Source organism: Myotis daubentonii, chromosome 9 (genome assembly GCF_963259705.1).
Source record: "Myotis daubentonii chromosome 9, mMyoDau2.1, whole genome shotgun sequence".
NCBI classification, from domain to species: domain Eukaryota; kingdom Metazoa; phylum Chordata; class Mammalia; order Chiroptera; family Vespertilionidae; genus Myotis; species Myotis daubentonii.
The window spans coordinates 81,620,355-81,636,538 of record NC_081848.1 but is presented as its reverse complement, the minus strand read 5'-3'; the positions used below and the strand labels follow the sequence as shown (position 1 = coordinate 81,636,538).

Here is a 16,184-nt window from a genome sequence, read left to right as displayed (position 1 = left end):
GCAGGCTGCAAGCCCAAGTGCAGCCCTCCCTACCCCCAGGCAGGAAAGCTGCCCAGCCCCCCCCCCCACCGCCCCCCCTAGCTGGCACTCAGGGCAGCCCTTCCCCTCCCAGGATTCTCTGCAGTGAGCTCCCCATGGCTGGAAGAATTCAAACAGGAGCTGAAAGGCCACCTGTCAAGCAAGGGAATTTGGACTCTGGGCTGAAGGCTATGGTCACCCCAAACCACTGGCCCAGCAAGTCTGGGTGCAAAGAAGTGCTAGTTTCAAGTTTTAGGCTCCCGAGATTCTGGACTCCTTGAGATTTCAGAGCCTCTCCAAGATGCTTACGTTCCAAGGTTTTCTGGTCCTAAGGTTCTGCCCCCCAGGATTCTAGTCCCCCCAAGATTCCAGACACATGAGACCTCAAATCTCCCAAGATTCTCTGGCTACCAAGTGGCCACTCCCACATTCCAGTCCCGCCCCCCTCCAGGAGTCCTGGCTCTGATGGTCTAGGTTCATGACATGGGCCTTTTTATTCCTGGAAAATACAAATATTCACAAGAGTCTGTACAACCTTAGGGACACCAGCCCCGGCCCTGCCCTCAGCCACATGCCACCCTCATGCCCCACCCCCCAGCCCCAGCCTGCTGCCCCAGCACCCGGCTCCCTGCTCTGCTCCAGGTCTTTGCTCCAAGGCAGCCATGAGTGCTGGATCCAGTCACAGCTGGGAAGAGAAAAACAGGGGTGGTGAGGAAGAGCCTTCCCCCAAAAGTAGGGGTCCCCCTGGCCCAGGCCATTCGGACAGAGCGCCCTTTCCCTGACCCCACCCCCCACCCCCGGTCCCCAGTGTGGAGGCTCTGGCCAAAGCTGTGGGAGGACTCACCATCATTACAAGTGGATGTCAAACACTCCGTCCTCCACCGTCTGCACCTCCTCTTCTCGGATCTCTGCAGGGGGGTGGGGGGTGGGGTGTTCATCACAGGATCTACTCCTGGGTCCCAGTGCCTTCAGCAGCCCTTCCCCCACTCACAGGAGGCGCCCAGCCCCATCCCGGAAGCAGACCCATCCACCAAAAACCAATTCACTGAATGACTAAACGGCCCAATTTTTGAGGCTCTTCTAAGTTTTCACTTCGCCGCACTTTTTCGCAGCCGCAGATCTGTCAGTGCAGTTTGCTTAAATGCCAATTTTGTGTGTTGCACATTCTAGACACCAGCACTTCTGGAGGGTTCCGTGCAAATGGTTTTATCTTTTCTATGTTTGAGGACTTATGCCGATCCGAAAGGTGGTGGTCAACGGCCTTAGACCCCAGTTTAACACAGTTGTTCAGACTGCTCTCGGGAAAATAATCCTTTGAGGAATTATCATTCAGCAAACTGACCTAAAGCCACCAGAGACCCCCCCTCCCCCCGAGAGCTGCAGGTGATTTTCGGGGTATGGGGCTTCGAATTCTCAAAATGTGTCCCGAGCAGCCAAACAAGAAAATGCAGGTAAATGGCTCACATAACTCCCTCTCCAACCCATTGTCAATCCCCCTAACAAAATAAGAGTGTGACTGGAATCTTGAAGCCTCTTTCACTTTTACTCTTCCTTCTATATTAAAGTCTCTCTCCTCCTCAGCCTCAGAGGGTCAAGGGTTCCTTGGCTCCCTTCTGGCACCCTTACCAGTCCAACCCTCTCCATCACCCTACCAAAATAAGAAAATTATACAAACTCTGAAATGGTTTCCATCCTGGGTGAATTAAGACTTGGCCACAATGGCCCTGCCTTCCTCCCTCCACAGGGCAGATACAGAAGGAAACCACGTCTTACCTGGAGGCCGGGAGCCGCGCCGGCCCGGGCGGGGCAGGGAGAAGCTGAAGGTGCGATGGTGGGTGTGTGTGGGGGAGGGGGAGGATGCACACCCCTCCAGACTCATGCTCTGGGCCCGGCGCCGGCACTCCACTGACAGGCGGTCCTTGCACTGCTTGTGGCAGTTCACACCGCAGGCTGGAGGAGGCAGATGGGGAGCCCAGCGGGGGGCCGTTGCTCAGAACACCCTCCCTCCCATCCTCTAGGCCTGCACCTCTCCCCAGGTTCCTTTGCTCCTGAGCAGCTGCCCCACCAAAACAAAAGTCTCCTTCCAACGCGCTCTCTTGACCCTACTTGCCATTCTCTGCGTCTCCCAAAACCCTTCACATATAATCATCACCTCCCTGGCTCCAAGGGACGTCACTCCGTTGCCGTTGCCCCACCAAAATAAGAGTCCCCAGGCAGAGAGTAACTCTTCCCCAAAAAAGCAGCCCAGTAGCCCCGCCATGCCATCTCACCTCGGCATTTGAGGCCCTGCTTGTAGATGCCCAGGATCTGAAACAGAGGAGAAAGGCCGTGCTGGGGGGAGGTATTTGGTGATGACTCTACTTCTTCCTTCTCAAGGGCAGGGCCTGGGCCTGACCCTCCCTGGGCCCTTAAGGGTTAGGTGCAGAATAGCCAGAGGACAGGCAGGGGACATGAAGGAGGCTGGCCGGCCTGGGCTGAGAGCGGAGAGGGCTCTGGCAGGGGCGGGGCCAGAGGGAGAACAGGGCGGGGCGTGGCTGGGTGATGGCGCGCTGGCGGGTGTGGCTTGGGCGGGGGGCTCACCAGGGCCTTGCAGTGGCGGCAGGCGACGGGGCGCAGGGAGTTGCTCTCCTGGAAGTTGTGCACGAAGCCCATGCGGCCGCCCAGCACGGAGCTGGAGCGGAGGAAGTAGGAGATCATCTCCTCCCGGCTGATGCAGCCATCCCTGCCGGGGGAGGGAGCACCTCCATTGGAGCCCGCCCCAGACCACCCACCCACTGGGAAAAGCCCTACCAAACGCAGGTCCTCCCCGCACTCCTGGTCTGGAGCCCTGGTGCAGGGAAGAGAAAGAACGCGGGGCTGGCGTCAGGCCGTGGGAGCGGCTGCTACTAACCAGCTGTGTGGTCTCGGGCCTGTCACTTCTGAGTCCCCCCCCAGAAAACGGGGATTGTCGCCCCGCCCTGCCCACTTCACAGAGCCGGTGTGCAAACGCCGAGGACTGTGCTCTCTCCCCGGTCACCAGCCCCTGCTTCCCACCCTGAGCTCTGACAAGCACCAGCTCAGAGCCCCGAGGATTAAAGAGGTCTCTGGGGCCCTAACTGGTTTGGCTCAGTGGATAGAGCGCCGGCCTGCGGACTCAAGGGTCCCAGGTTTGATTCCGGTCAAGGGCATGTACCTTGGCTGCGGGCACAGCCCCAGTAGGGAGTGTGCAGGAGGCAGCTGATTGATGTTTCTCGCTCATCGATGTTTCTGACTCTCTATCCCTCTCCCTTCCTCTCTGTAAAAAAATCAATAAAATATTTAAAAAAAAAAAAAAAAGAGGTCTCTGGGGAATTCTGGGGCCAGGAGCTCCCATAACCCTGCGGGAAAGACCCCTGTGGCCAGTGCTCCCCTTCTCCAGGGCTGCCCCAGAATGCCTTTCTCAGCAATTAGGAAAGAGTGAGCATGCGCTCTGCAGATCCACAGACCTCCACTCACATCTGGCTCCACTACTTCCTGGCTATGCGACCTCCAGCTGGTTAGAGCTCTCTGTGCCTCAGTTTCCTCTTCTCTAAATGAGGATCATGATCGGCCCTGCACCTCAGGGGGCGGGGGGGGGGGCGGGTGTGAGGATTGAGATCGCGCACATGAAGCATTTAGGAGAGTGTCTGGGTAGTCACTGGGCCCCGGGCTACCCGGAGCTGTTTCTGCTGATGGCTGGTCCTTGCTGCAAACCTCCACCCATGGGATCTGAGCTCCATGGTGGGGTCCGGGTGGTCCTTCAAGTTCAGGGGCATTGGAACAACTGGCCGGTTAGGGAAAAACAGACGCCTGGATTCCTGCCTCATACTGTGCATGGAAACAAAATTCCCACCGAACTGAGAGCGCTAATGTAAAATAATAAAAATTATCAAAGAACCGGAAAAGGTTTAAGAGAATCATTTTGTAATCTTGAGGGGGTGAGGGCCTTTCTACACACAACACAAATCTAAGAAGCTACAAAGAAAAAGACTGACATACTGAACACACAAAATTTTTAAAGAATTTTATGCGGGAAAAGACAACACAAATGACAGACTGGAGGAAAATATTTGCAAACACATCCGACAGCAAAGGGTTAATATCCATTAACAGAGATTCTAAAAATCAATGAGGAAAAAGACCAACAAACCCAGTGGAATAATGGACAAAGACTATGAACAGGCAATTAACAGAAGAAATATAAGTGGCCAATAAACATATGAAAAGACATCCTACCCCCACTAGTATTGAAGAAACACGGATTTAACCAAGACACCCTTTGCCAATTAAACTGGCAAAACTGTAGAGCTTATTATAGATTCCGCTGTTGGCAGGGAAGCTGGGAAATGGGCACCCGTTCGCTGCTGCCGAGGGCGCAAGCTGGCACCACCCTGCCTGAGGTCACTTTGGCAGTCTCTCCTCCTAATTTAGAATGTGCATATCTTTTGATTCAATTATCCCACTTCTAGGAATTTCTCCCACAGAAACAGTGGCCTGAGTGCATGGCCGCAAAGATGCCCACAGCAGCCCCGCCTGTATTAGTAACGGACACTGGGCACAACCTACACATCCCTCTGCGGAAGAATGCGAGGTAAGGGATTACTCTGACGCTGCTCTAAAGAATGACATGGTCCTGCATGAATCGGCATGAAGACATGTCCACGATAAAGGTTTAAGTGGAAAACAAAAGCAAAAAAACAAAAAAAAAACCAAAAGCATGACATGCAGTTCTGCCAAGATAGTGACTGAAAAAAACCACCTGAAAACCTTACTGCTACAAACATCTAGGTGCTGGTGAAATATAAAAAATAGCTTTAGCCGTGACCGGTTTGGCTCAGTGGATAGAGCGTCGGCCTGCGAACTGAGGGGTCCCGGGTTCGATTCCGGTCAAGGGCATGTGCCTGGGTTGCGGGCACATCCCCAGTGGGAGGTGTGCGGGAGGCAGCTGACCGGTGTTTCTCTCTCATCGATGTTTCTGGCTCTCTATCCCTCTCCCTTCCTCTCTGTAAAAAAATCAATAAAATATATTTTTTTAAAAATAGCTTTAAATGCATAGTGAGTTTGAAAGAAAAAAAATGGAAACCCCCAAGTTCCAGAACCAAAGAGGGAGCGTCAAGCTGAGGCAGTGAGTTGGGACCTGACACTGGGTTGCTGGTCTCCCTCCTGGCCAGCCAGGTGCTGGTTTTATGGCGATTGCTGTTGCTGCTGTTGGTGGTGGTGGTGGTGGTGGTGATGGTGTGTGTGTGTGTGTGTGTGTGTGTGTGTGTGTGTGTGTGTTTAAATATATTTGTATTGATTTGAGAGAGAGAGGGAGGGAGAGGGAGAGAAACATCCATCAGCTGCCTCCTGCACGGCCCCTACTGGGGATCTAGCTGGCAACCAGCCAGGGCCAGGTGCTGGGTTTTGATACCCAACCAGGGGAGGCCCAAAGCCGGGGGCTTGCAGGTGGTGGGGAGCTGGGCCTCAAAGGTCTCTGAGGGCTGCATCCCCCCCGCCCAGGGAGATAACATGGAACTCTGTCTCAACTCTGGGTGGAGAAACAAAACAGTTACAACAAACACCATGGGCAGAGCTGGATTTATGCTATAATTCTGTTTGTCCGTGACACAAACACAGGCAAACAAAATCTGTCAATTTGCACATGCATGAAAGAAAAGAAAAAAAGACTGGAAGGATACGCATATTGCCAAACCAGGAACCCTGCCAAGGGGCTTGCTAGGAAGTTATGATAATAACCTCTTCAGCTAGGAAAGGAGGAAGGCAACTTTTCACTTCTTACTTTATACACTTTGTTTATTACAAATCTATTTTACCACCTGTTTTTTTTAAACCAGGGATTTTTGCATTATGGAAAAAAAAACCCACCAGGTTTTTAAATACAGATCAACATTTAACATTTAAAAAGATCTTGACCTGTAAATTTTGATTGGAATTTTATCTGTTCGGCAAAACAGATATGATTATGGTTGCAGGGGGCACATTTAACCTACCTCAGACAACCAGCTGTTTGTCCAAATTGTCAGCTTGTGAATTGTGGATAAGCAAGTGGGTGCTAATTACAGGCCTTTCTTATCTATTCATTAAAACAGGCTACCCAGGGGTTCCACTTGCCCACACTGTGCACCAGCTGGGAGCCCCGCAAATGCAATGGCATTGGTGGAGAAGCAGTGCCCAGGCCACCGTCTTTGTAAGATGCCGGTGGAGCCCCCCTCTGTCGGGATGGGTGAGCCACAGGCCTGGCTGCTTTCAGGCGCCCTGTGACCCCGCGTGAGAGTTCCTTCCCACAGGGGCAGCTTTCTCTGCCGAGAGCGTCTGGTCCAATGGCCTGACCGTGCACAGAAGGAAACTGAACCCCAAGGGGAAGTGAGCTTGCCTTCCCCCTCCCCGGCCCCCAGCCCTCCTCACTGGTTCTGGTCGAGGTCCCCAAAGGCGCTGAGGTAAGGGAAGTTCCCACGGATGATCTGGAACTCTTCCTGAGAGATGTGGCCATCCCCGTCGACGTCAAAGTTCCGGAACACAGACTTGGGGACACAGAGGGACGCAGAGGACAGGAGAAAAAAGCACCATCAGCTCATCCTGCCTGCGCTCTCAGTCCGTGTGAAAGGGTGTCCAGATGTGGGCAGCTGTCCATCTCCCCCACCCCCACCTCCCTCTCCCATAGCCCATGCCTTCTGGAGAGCGAGTGCTGGCCCTTGAACTTGGCAAAACCAGCGTCCTAAGGCTTCAGAGCCTGGCGCAGGGTCTCACCTCCACCATCTTCTCGATGTGCTCCACCACGAGCGCCTGGTCCAGCTTGGGTTTGGCCGCTGAGGTCCATTCCTCCAGCACAGGGGCCTGGGGCGGCGGGGTGCAGCTGGTGGGGCTGGTTGGCTGTGGGAATGGTCAGGCCTGAGCGAGAGCCAGAGATGGGGGAGCCCAGAGCCCAGGGGAGCGGAGAGGAGAAGCCAGGGGTAAGGGAGCCTGCACAACAGGCAGGAGGGGTGCAGCAGCGGCTAAGTTGGAGCCTCAGTTTGAGCCTGCCCTAGGACCACCCACACCCACCGAACCCCTCCCACTGGGAAAACTCCCCACCAAATAAAGGCTCTCACATCCTGGGCTTGGGGGGGGGGGCGGTGGCTGGGGGTAGGAGTGGAGAAGGAGAATCCCCTTCTCACCGAGGACTTGCAGCGCGGTTCCCGCTGCAGGGACAGCTGGTAGAGCTCGTCCTCCGTCTGATACTGATCCAGCGACACCTGCGACACACAGGTCTGTCAGCCACAGGCCTGGCTGCTCTCAGGAGCCCACTGCCTGGAGCCCAGGTCACAGGTCCAGCAGAGACTGCAGCTCAGCCCGAGCCCAGGCCAGAAGACAGGACAAGGCCAGCTGAGAACTCACCCCAGCAGCCACATGCCAGCCCAGCACACAGACCACAGGCCAAGCTCCCCCTAAACCTCAAGCAAAGTGCACTGTCAAGGCCTCAGCCAGAAGCCAGGTCAGGTCCTGGCCGGTGTGGCTCAGTTGGTTGGCGCATCATCCTGTACACCAATAGGTCGGGTGCATATGGGAGGCAACTGATAAATGCTTCTCTCGTGTTGATGTTTCTCTTCTCTCTCTCTCTCTCTCTCTCTCTCTCTCTCTCTCTCTCTTTCTCTCTCTTTCTCCCTCTCTGTTAATAAAATAAAATTAAAAAAAAGAATCCAGGTCAGAACCCAGCCAAGACCTCAAATTCACCCCCAACCTAGAACCCAACCCAGTATTTAGAATCCAATCCAGCTCAAACTTCAGCCCAGAGCCTGGGGTTAGCTAATAATCCCTCTAAACCGAAAAGCTAAGCCCCAGCCCAATGTCTAGAACAGCCGTGGGCAAACTACGGCCCGCGGGCCGGATCTGGCCCGTTTGAAATGAATAAAACTACTGAAATAAAAGACCGTACCCTTTTATGTAATGATGTTTACTTTGAATTTATATTAGTTCACACAAACACTCCATCCATGCTTTTGTTCCGGCCCTCCGGTCCAGTTTAAGAACCCATTGTGGCCCTCGAGTCAAAAAGTTTGCCCACCCCTGGCCTAGAACCTGGCTCAGATCTAGATTAGAACCCAGCTCCCACCCTAGACCTCAAAACCGGGTCCAAGGTCAAGCCCAGAACTGCTGGTAACTCAACCCAGGACCTTCACGCCAACCTTGAGAACAGACCTCAGGCCACAGTCCTGCCTGGAGCCTGGAGCCTGGAGCCTGGAGCCTGGAGCCTGGAGCCCATCTCAGAATTCACTCCAAGCCGGGAGCCCAGGCTGGATCTCAGTCCCTTGCTCCAAACCAAGAGCCCCCGGCCAGGCCTGCAGCCATGTGGGAACCCAGGACCCGCCACAGCTGTCAGCCTGGTGCCTGCCCTCACCGTGAGCAGGCTCAGCAGGTCAGGGTTGGCCTGCACTGGTGGCTGGAGGCTGGTCACCATGGCCAGCTCCTCCAAGATGCTGAACAGCTGCTTCATCTTGGCCCCGTTAAGTCGGGTCCGGGCAGGGTCCAGCCAGTCAGGCAGTGCCAGCTGCAGGGCCACCAGGTCCTTGAGGTGCACGCCCAGGATGGGGAAGCGGAAGCCCACGCAGGCTGCCAGCCGCCGCCGGTAGTTGCCGTAGTTGCTGGTGGCCGTCACCAGTTCTGTCAGACCTTCCCAGAGCTGGGGGCAAAGGGCGGAAGGTCACACACACACGCCCATCACTGGCTCAACATCACCCCCCGCTCAGCCCTAGAAATGTGGGAGAGGATGAGGACCTGAGTCAGGGATGGGTGAAAAGGCAAAATCCCCCCTCACTGTCCCCCAGCGCTGGCTCCCTTCACCCCTGAGGGTCAGAGTTAATAGGTCATGAGTTCAAGGGAATGCCCACTACCAAGTACCACACCTGTACACCAGGCCTGGCCACGGGTCATCAACATTTAACAGGAGAAGAAACTGAGGCTGGGGGAGGCAAAGCAGCGCAGGAATAATTAGAGCAACGTTCTTGGGTGTGTCGTTCTAACAGTCCGAGTGGGGAAAACCCCAAGTGTTCAACTGTGGAGTAGATCGTACATCGGAGTGGACTTACAGTAAAACATTATGTAGGGCCCTGACCAGTTTGGCTCAGCGGATAGAGTGTCGGCCTGTGGACTCAAGGGTCCCAGGTTCGATTCCGGTCAAGGGCATGTACCTGGGTTGCGGGCACATCCCCAGTGGGAGATGTGCAGGAGGCAGCTGATCGATGTTTCTCTCCCATCGATGTTTCTAACTCTCTATCTCTCTCCCTTCCTCTCTGTAAAAAATCAATAAAATATATTTAAAAAAAAACCAACATAATCCCATTTATAGAAAGTTCAAAAACAGGCAACACAAACCCACGTTGTTTTGGGGTGCATGCCTGAGTGGTGAAGCCATAAGGAAAAGCAGGGTCACCGTGGCGACAGGCGGGACATTGGTCACTGCCGGGGGGGGGGTTATGCTCCAAGGCGCTGGGGGCTTCGGGGGCTGTCGATGTTCTAGCTCTTGACCTGGGTGGTGTCACCGGGTGTATTCTTTCTCACCTCTCTTTTAACTGTACATGTTTAGATACTTTCCTGTATGTATGTCACCCAATATGCTAAGCAAGACAAAAGGAGGAGAAAACAGCAGCTTTGGAGTCAGGCAGGCCTGTGAGCCCCGCGCTGCCACGTTCATTGTGTAACATGGCGAAAGCATTTGATCCCTCCAAGCCTCAGTTTCCCCATCTGTCAAATGAGGGCGGGAGTGCCCAGCCCCCGCTGCTGTGAGTTCCCAGGGAAGGCAGGCGGAGCCCAGGGCTGGACAAGGCTGCTCCCCTGACCCCCCGGCCCCAGGCACCTTGATGGTCTCGGGGCTAACGTGGCTGTGGGTCTCCTTGAGGCGAGAGATGGAGCTGTGGCTCAGGCCCCCGACCACCGCCATCAGCGTGTTGAAGTTCTGCAGCTGTAGCAGCTTCTGGGGGACAAAGGGGGGGGGTGGAAGGGGGAGGGGTATCACTGAACGGGTCCAGAATTTGGCCCAGCTTTTCTGGAGAGGAGGCCGCGGGGTCCTGGCAGTTGGGGAGGCAGGGAGGGAACAGGGGAGGGACAGGACCTCTGCCACGTGGACGAAGTGTGTGATGACCAGGGCCCGCTGGGGGGCGGTGGGCTTGCTGAGGATCATGAGCTGGACCCACTGCGAGACACTGTTGAAAAGGGAGATGAATCGCTCCAGCACAGGGTTGTCCACGGTGCAGCCGTGAGTCACAAAACTGTGATAGTCCTGGAACTGGGGGCAGGAGCAGCCTCAGTGCCTGGGGAGCCCCTCCCTTCACCCACAGCCACTCCTCCCCTCCAGGTGCCCTGTGGTGGTTATACTGAAACCGGCCGCCCACCCTGTGACCCCACCTACCCCAAGGATGCTGCCCTTCTGGGACCCCAGCCCCAGCCCCAGCCTGCACCCCGCCCCTGACCGAAGGCCCTCGGGCCACACCAGGATCTTGCAGAAGGAGCGGTACTCCAGGTAGGTGAGATGCTCCGCCAGCTCCATGGGCTCCAGGTGGTCAAACAACAGGGACATCTTGCGCTTTTTCTGTCCCACTGGGTTCCGCTGCGTCACCTGCCGCTGCCACTTGTAGGTGGGGCTGGGGGGGCAGGGCAGTGAGCCCTTTGCCGGAGACGCCCCCCCTCATGCAAACACATGCCACTCGGGCCGACTGAGGACCTCCACACCGTCCCCGGTCCCAGAGCTCCTGCAGTCGCCCCTCCTCATGCACTCCACACGCAATCATGGAAGACGTACTCTGTGCCAGGCACTGTGCTAGGCGCTGGGGGTCAGAGATGAGCAAGACATGTTCCTGCCCCCGAGGAGCTCACAGGCTACTGAGGGAGGCGGACACAGAAACAAACAATCACGAGACAGCGTGGTGTGTGTACAGGTCTTTGCACAAAGTGCCACGGGGGAGCAGAGGAGGGAACAACACGTCCCGCCCCGGAAAAGCCTGGGCCCTCCGAGCCCACAGACACTCCACGCCGGAGCTGCATGTGATAACACAGAGATGCAAGGGGAGCGGTACGAGCAGAGCATGGTGATGGGAGAGGATGCAGGGCTGGAGAATGGCGAGTGGACCCGTGTGACTGCAGGATGAGGTGCGTGGGATGCGCGCAGGGCTGTGGAAGGTGAGGCAGATGCCATGAAAGGCCCTAATCCCCAGCTGAGACATTTTGAAGGCGACAGAGAACCACAGAAGGCTTTTAAGCAAGAGAGGGACATGACCCTCACTCATTCAATTTAACAAACATTTATTAAGCACAGACAGTGTAGGGTGCCGAACGCCTGCCCTGCCCCCAGGCTCCCCCCACGCACACGCTCTCGATGTCGATGAGGCTGCTATGCCTGCGGTTCCCTTCTTGGTCCAGCAGAGCCTTCAACTCCTTGATCTGCTCAGCGAGTTCATGGTTCAAGTCAAACTCTGCTGGGAATGCTGAGATCCAGTACCTGCAAGAGAGTGGGAGTCACCCAAGGTGGCCCCTCCCCCACCCGCCCCTGGCATTGTAACTCCCCACAAAAGGGGGAGAGAGCTTCAGACCATGGTTCCCCCTGTCCTGGCTCTGTCCTTCTCCACCCTCTTTGGACAGATGAGAAAACCTAGGCCAGGACCAGAACCGGCAGGCCTGTGGCAGCACACCCACCATGGACAGAGCCGGGGGGCAAACCCACATGACCAACTGTGTCAGGCCCAGGCCTGGGGCAGGGGAGGAAGGGGAAGGTGCCCCAGGAGGGAGGACTCACCTAACCAGATGACATGTTTTCACCTGCATGGAGCTGGAGTTGTCCTTCCGGGATTGTTGGTAGGTGACAGAGCGTTAAGGAAAACCAGAGGCAGCCTACATCTAGAAAGGGAGGCAGGGGACGGGGCCTGGTTCCAGGAGAAATGCTGGGGGAAGGACCTGGAGCAGAGGTGGGGCAGGCCCAGGCCGAGGCTCTGGACAGAGGCTAGGGAGGGATGAGCGCTGAGCAGGGGAGGGAGGTGAGAGGGAAGAGGCTAGGTTCTGGGGGCGCTGAGAGCAGGGCCTGGTTTCTGGCAGAGGCAAGAGGCAGACCAAGCTGACAGTAGGGAAGGGTCCCAGACTGTAGGGAGCGGGAGGCAAGGCCTAGGTTGGGGAGGCAGCCAGGACTGCCTGGGCCTTAGGGAGGCTGGGCCAAGCCTGAACTCTGGGACGCAGGCGGTCCGCCTCTAGAGTGAAGCCCACCGGGGCCAGTGGCTGGCTGGGGGGCTGGGCTGCGGGGTGAGACCAGGAAGGATATATGTGGAGCAGCTTGGCCGCCAGCTGGGATGAAGGGATGTACCAGGGGTGCATCATGAGGAACATGCGCACCAGCTGCGGGTCCCGCACCTTCCCGGAGTCATCTAGCTCCGAGGGGCAGAGAGGAGCGGGTTGACTCTTTGTCCAGCAGCCCAGTCTCTAACCCCTCAGCCAGAAGGGTATCTTCTCCCTCCACCCCACCCCAACCCCAATCTCCAGCTTTCCCAGGATTCCCAGAGCCGGAGGCAGGTTAGAAAGAGGAGGTAGGGTGGGAGAGGCACAGGCGGGACCGAGGAACTGGATGGAGGGGGCAGTGTCTGAGTCGGGCCCATCCTCAGGAGGGGAACCAGCTGGGGCGGAAGGAGCCTGGGTTCCCCAGGGTCAAGAATCCAGAGGTCATTTCCTGAGTGCCTGGGGGAAGGGGCACCCCTTCACCAGATAAGCCACCCGCATCAGCCGGAAACAGCTCCCAGGCCGGAGATAGAGAGTTCCTCCGGATTCCCAGGGGGCAGGAGTGGGGGGGCAGATAATGCACCCCGTGCGTCAAGAGTCTGGGGACCCGCATCCCTGCCTTCAACGCGACATGCTGGGGAAGGGGAACATTTTCTCTCTCTTTCTGAAGCACGGGGACCTCTCCTCGAGGAAGGTGCAGGATGCGGAGCCGAGGGGGTCGGGCCAGAGCCTGGCCTGGGAGCGGTCCGGAGTCAGTGTCCCGCCGGGCTCCGGCTGTGCGCCCGCGCCACTCACCGAAAGCTTCGATGCAGCCGCGGAGCAGCTCCTCCACCGTGCAGCCCTTGTCCAGGTCGAGGGTGCCCGCCATGGCCGCCGAGCGGGTAGGCTGGGCCACGAGGCGCTCCGGGAGCCTCCCACGGGGCTCGGACTGGACCCCTGTCCCGGGAGAGGCAGAGTGGGAGTCCGCGGAGGCCGGGCCGGGGGAGCGGCCGGTGGGCAGGAACGGGGCGGGGCGGGCACGCCCCCTGCTGGGCAGGGGCGGAGTTGGCCGCGGCCACTCCCGGGTTAAACGGTCTGGCCCGGGATGGTGCAACCCACCAGTTGGGAAACCGGCTGGCCCAGAGACTTCCGGCCCACCCTCGGAGTCGCCAGAGGCCGAGGGACTCCCTGGGGACGGGGATGAGCCGGGACTCCGGGGGCTTGATGGTGCTCCCCCCCCCCCACGCCCTCTGTTCCTCGCGCCCTCTCCCCGGAGGCACCTGCAGCCACCGCAGCCGGCTCTGCGCCCCCTCGCTCCCCTCCCTCAGCCTCCCTTCCCCCGCAGGGTTATTTTGGGAACCCAGAGCCTGAGGGGACCTCGGAGGAATTTCTTTCTGGGATGGGAGGGGGTAGGAACCCAGGCGTCCGGCCCGCTGGGCCCCCTTCTGGGCTCCCGGGAAGGGGAGGTGGGGCTGCAGCGGCCCCCAGGGGCCTGCCCTTGGGGAGGAGAGCGGAGCGGAGAACATTCCTAGGGCGGGGGTGGGGGGAGCCCTGCGGCCGGAGGCGTCAGCGGGAAGCCTGAGCCTGGGAAACGCGCTCCCCAGCCACCTCCTCCGTGGAGGTCCCAGGGGTCCCGGCTCAGCCTTTCCGCGCGCCACCCTCCTCCCCAGCCCGGGCTGCTGACCCGGCTCCATTCAGCACAGCTGCGCTGTGAGCGCACACATCTGATGCCCAGAAGGGGGCGCCATTGCCGTGGGGGCTGGAGAGTGCCTGTATGGCACCCCCAGCAACTCCGTACGCACCCATCAGGGACACTCATCCATACCCGAGGCTAGGGACCCACATTGGGGTGCAAGACGCCCCAGCTCACACACACCGGGCCTCAGGCATTCGCCTGCCATCTTCCGTGTCACACACACAATGGCACCCACACCCAGCGCACACCTACGACCCTCTGGCACACATAGCCAGCCCGCTACGCAGAATGCAAACCCACTCATGGGGCTGGCTCCTCAGCCACGGCAGCGCTGACATCCGCACACGTGTGCACACACGCCAGACAGTGCACCTACACGCATGTACACTCTTGCACATATGCACACACCCCCGTGGGCGCACACACACGCCCATTCCACCACCACCTCTGCACCTGCGGTCCAGCCAGCCCTGGGGTCAAATGCCCTAACACCCCTCACCACCACCAGCAGCCCCCGCGGGCCACGGGCAGAGCTTTGTGCCAGGAAAAGGCCCCGCGCCCCTAGCATACCCCCTCGGGCTGGGGGCGGGGGCTCCTCCACCGAGTCCCGGGCTGACTTTTCCTAGGACCCGCCCAGAGCCATCCCCTCGGACTCTGCCACTTCCTTGCTGTGTGACCTTGAGAGTCACTTGGCCTCTCGGAGCCTCAATTTTCTCATATGTCAAATGGGGGTGTCCTGGGGGGAGGTCCCACTGAGACCTGGCCGGGAAGGGCCGCGCGCGCCGCGACGCCGCCCCCTCCCGGGGGTGGTCCGGGGCGCCTCAGCTCTCCCTCCCGACACCCACGGCAGCCTCCCCACCCACCAGCCCCCCGCCGCCCCTGGGGCCCTAGCGCCCAGGCCTCCCAGGGCGGCGCCCCGCCCGCGCACGCTCCACTCACTCTTGGGACCCGGGCAAGGAGGACGCACCCGGCCCGGGAGGCGCCACCTCCGTGCGCTCTGCCCGCCAGCCTCGCTGCGGCTGCGGCTCCCGCCCGCTCTCCGCGCCGCTGCCCCGCTCCCCGCCGCCCCGCCCCGTGCGTGGCCGCCCCCTCCCCTCCCGCCCCGCCCCGCCCTGCGCGGGACTCCGCACCGCCGCCGCGCCTCCCCCACCGGGGCGCCCTCTCGCCCGCACGCGGCGGTCCCTGCGGCAGCTTAACCCCTCCCCTGCCGCGCCGCCCGGAGGCCGGGGTCGGGGCGTGGGGCTGCGCCACGCGCTGCGCCGAAGGCGGGAGAGCGGCGGTCAGGCAGAGCCGGGCAGGAATGGGGGACTGAACCAAGGGCGCTCTCCCCCAGCCCGGACGCCCCTGTGCCCCCCGCCCCGCCTGGCGCTGGGCAGAGGAAGCCGGGAGGGGCAGGAAGCGGACTGCGGTGGGGAAGGGGCGCCCCGCCCAGCCCCCGGCCCGGTTCCTGTTTTCGAAACAAACCGTTCCCACGGGGCTCCCCCGACCTGGGGCCGAGCGTCCTCCCGCGGGCAGCGGGGCACAGGCCCGGTGGAGATGGGGGCACGGGGCACCGGGTCCTGGTGACAGCCCGGGGGAGGGGCTAGAGCAAGATGGGCGCGTTTGGGGAGGAGAGGCCCTGTGGGGAGGGGAGGGTGGGAGCGCCGCTACCTGGAGACGAGACCTCGATGTCTGGGGATGTGGGGGGAGCTCCAACTCTCACAGGCGGGACTGGGGCCCCGGAAGCCTGGCTCCCACGGTGCCAGATGGGAAGGGGCAGCGGCGAGTGGATTCTCCGCAGCTTGGAGACGGAGGCCTGGGCAGGGAGGAACTGGGGAGGGGCAGCCGCAGGCGGTTGGGGTCCCCACCAGCGGGGCCTAGGGGAACCGGTAACCGTTTCCGGACTGTGGGTTCAAACACACTTACTGTGAAACCACCCGCCCCAAAACTGCCTCCCGACGCTGGCCCCTCCCTGACTCAGGGCCGGGGAGTCAGGACCGCCCCACACTTCAACCTGTGAGGCCTGGGAACAGGCCCTTCCTGCTCCTGTCCCCACAGTGGGGTGGGAGCAAGCGTGGCCCAGCGCGGGCAGTCTGTGAATTCCCCCACGCAAACCTCCCCGACTGTAGTGCAAGCAGAGCACCGGCTTAGAGACCCTTAAAACGCCGCAGTGGGGCGGGGCTGAGGGCGGAGACAAGACAGCACCGGCCTTCGCGGGTCCCTCCCCTCCCCGATTTCACCCCGACTGCGAGGATCCTCCGCAGTCCCCCATCCTCAGCCCAAGTCC

General features: G+C 59.4%; 1 protein-coding gene across 4 annotated transcripts; it reads right to left on the bottom strand.

The window, feature by feature from the left end:
- Positions 1–512: 512 nt before the first annotated feature.
- RASGRP2 (RAS guanyl releasing protein 2) lies at positions 513–16,091 on the bottom strand. 4 transcript variants are annotated; one of them, XM_059710206.1, is made up of 17 exons: positions 15,383–15,488; positions 13,039–13,179; positions 12,293–12,395; positions 11,777–11,839; positions 11,351–11,482; positions 10,478–10,628; positions 10,100–10,273; positions 9,845–9,961; positions 8,390–8,671; positions 7,170–7,247; positions 6,763–6,885; positions 6,421–6,536; positions 2,599–2,740; positions 2,289–2,325; positions 1,792–1,968; positions 863–926; positions 513–703 (listed from the first exon to the last, which is right to left on the bottom strand). In XM_059710206.1, exons 2-16 carry the CDS (start codon positions 13,109–13,111, stop codon positions 868–870), a joined length of 1,827 nt encoding a protein of 608 aa, XP_059566189.1. In that variant the 5' UTR covers positions 13,112–13,179; positions 15,383–15,488; the 3' UTR covers positions 513–703; positions 863–867. The 4 variants fall into 4 exon arrangements, with proteins under 4 accessions (XP_059566189.1, XP_059566191.1, XP_059566188.1 ...); XM_059710208.1 differs by having other exon boundaries at positions 15,406–15,474; XM_059710205.1 differs by lacking the exon at positions 15,383–15,488 and adding an exon at positions 15,569–16,091 and having other exon boundaries at positions 514–703.
- Between the last annotated feature and the right edge of the window lie 93 nt (positions 16,092–16,184).

Bases quoted from the DNA above. Each gene is read 5' to 3' on its own strand.
- RASGRP2 (XM_059710205.1), bottom strand. From the start codon at position 13,111: ATGGCGGGCACCCTCGACCTGGACAAGGGCTGCACGGTGGAGGAGCTG. The intron at 6,886-7,169 runs GTGAGAAGGGGA...CCATTCCCACAG, and splicing joins AACCGCGCTGCAAGTCCTCG to CCAACCAGCCCCACCAGCTG. The intron at 1,969-2,288 runs GTGAGATGGCAT...TGCCTCCTCCAG, and splicing joins GCAGGGCCTCAAATGCCGAG to CCTGCGGTGTGAACTGCCAC.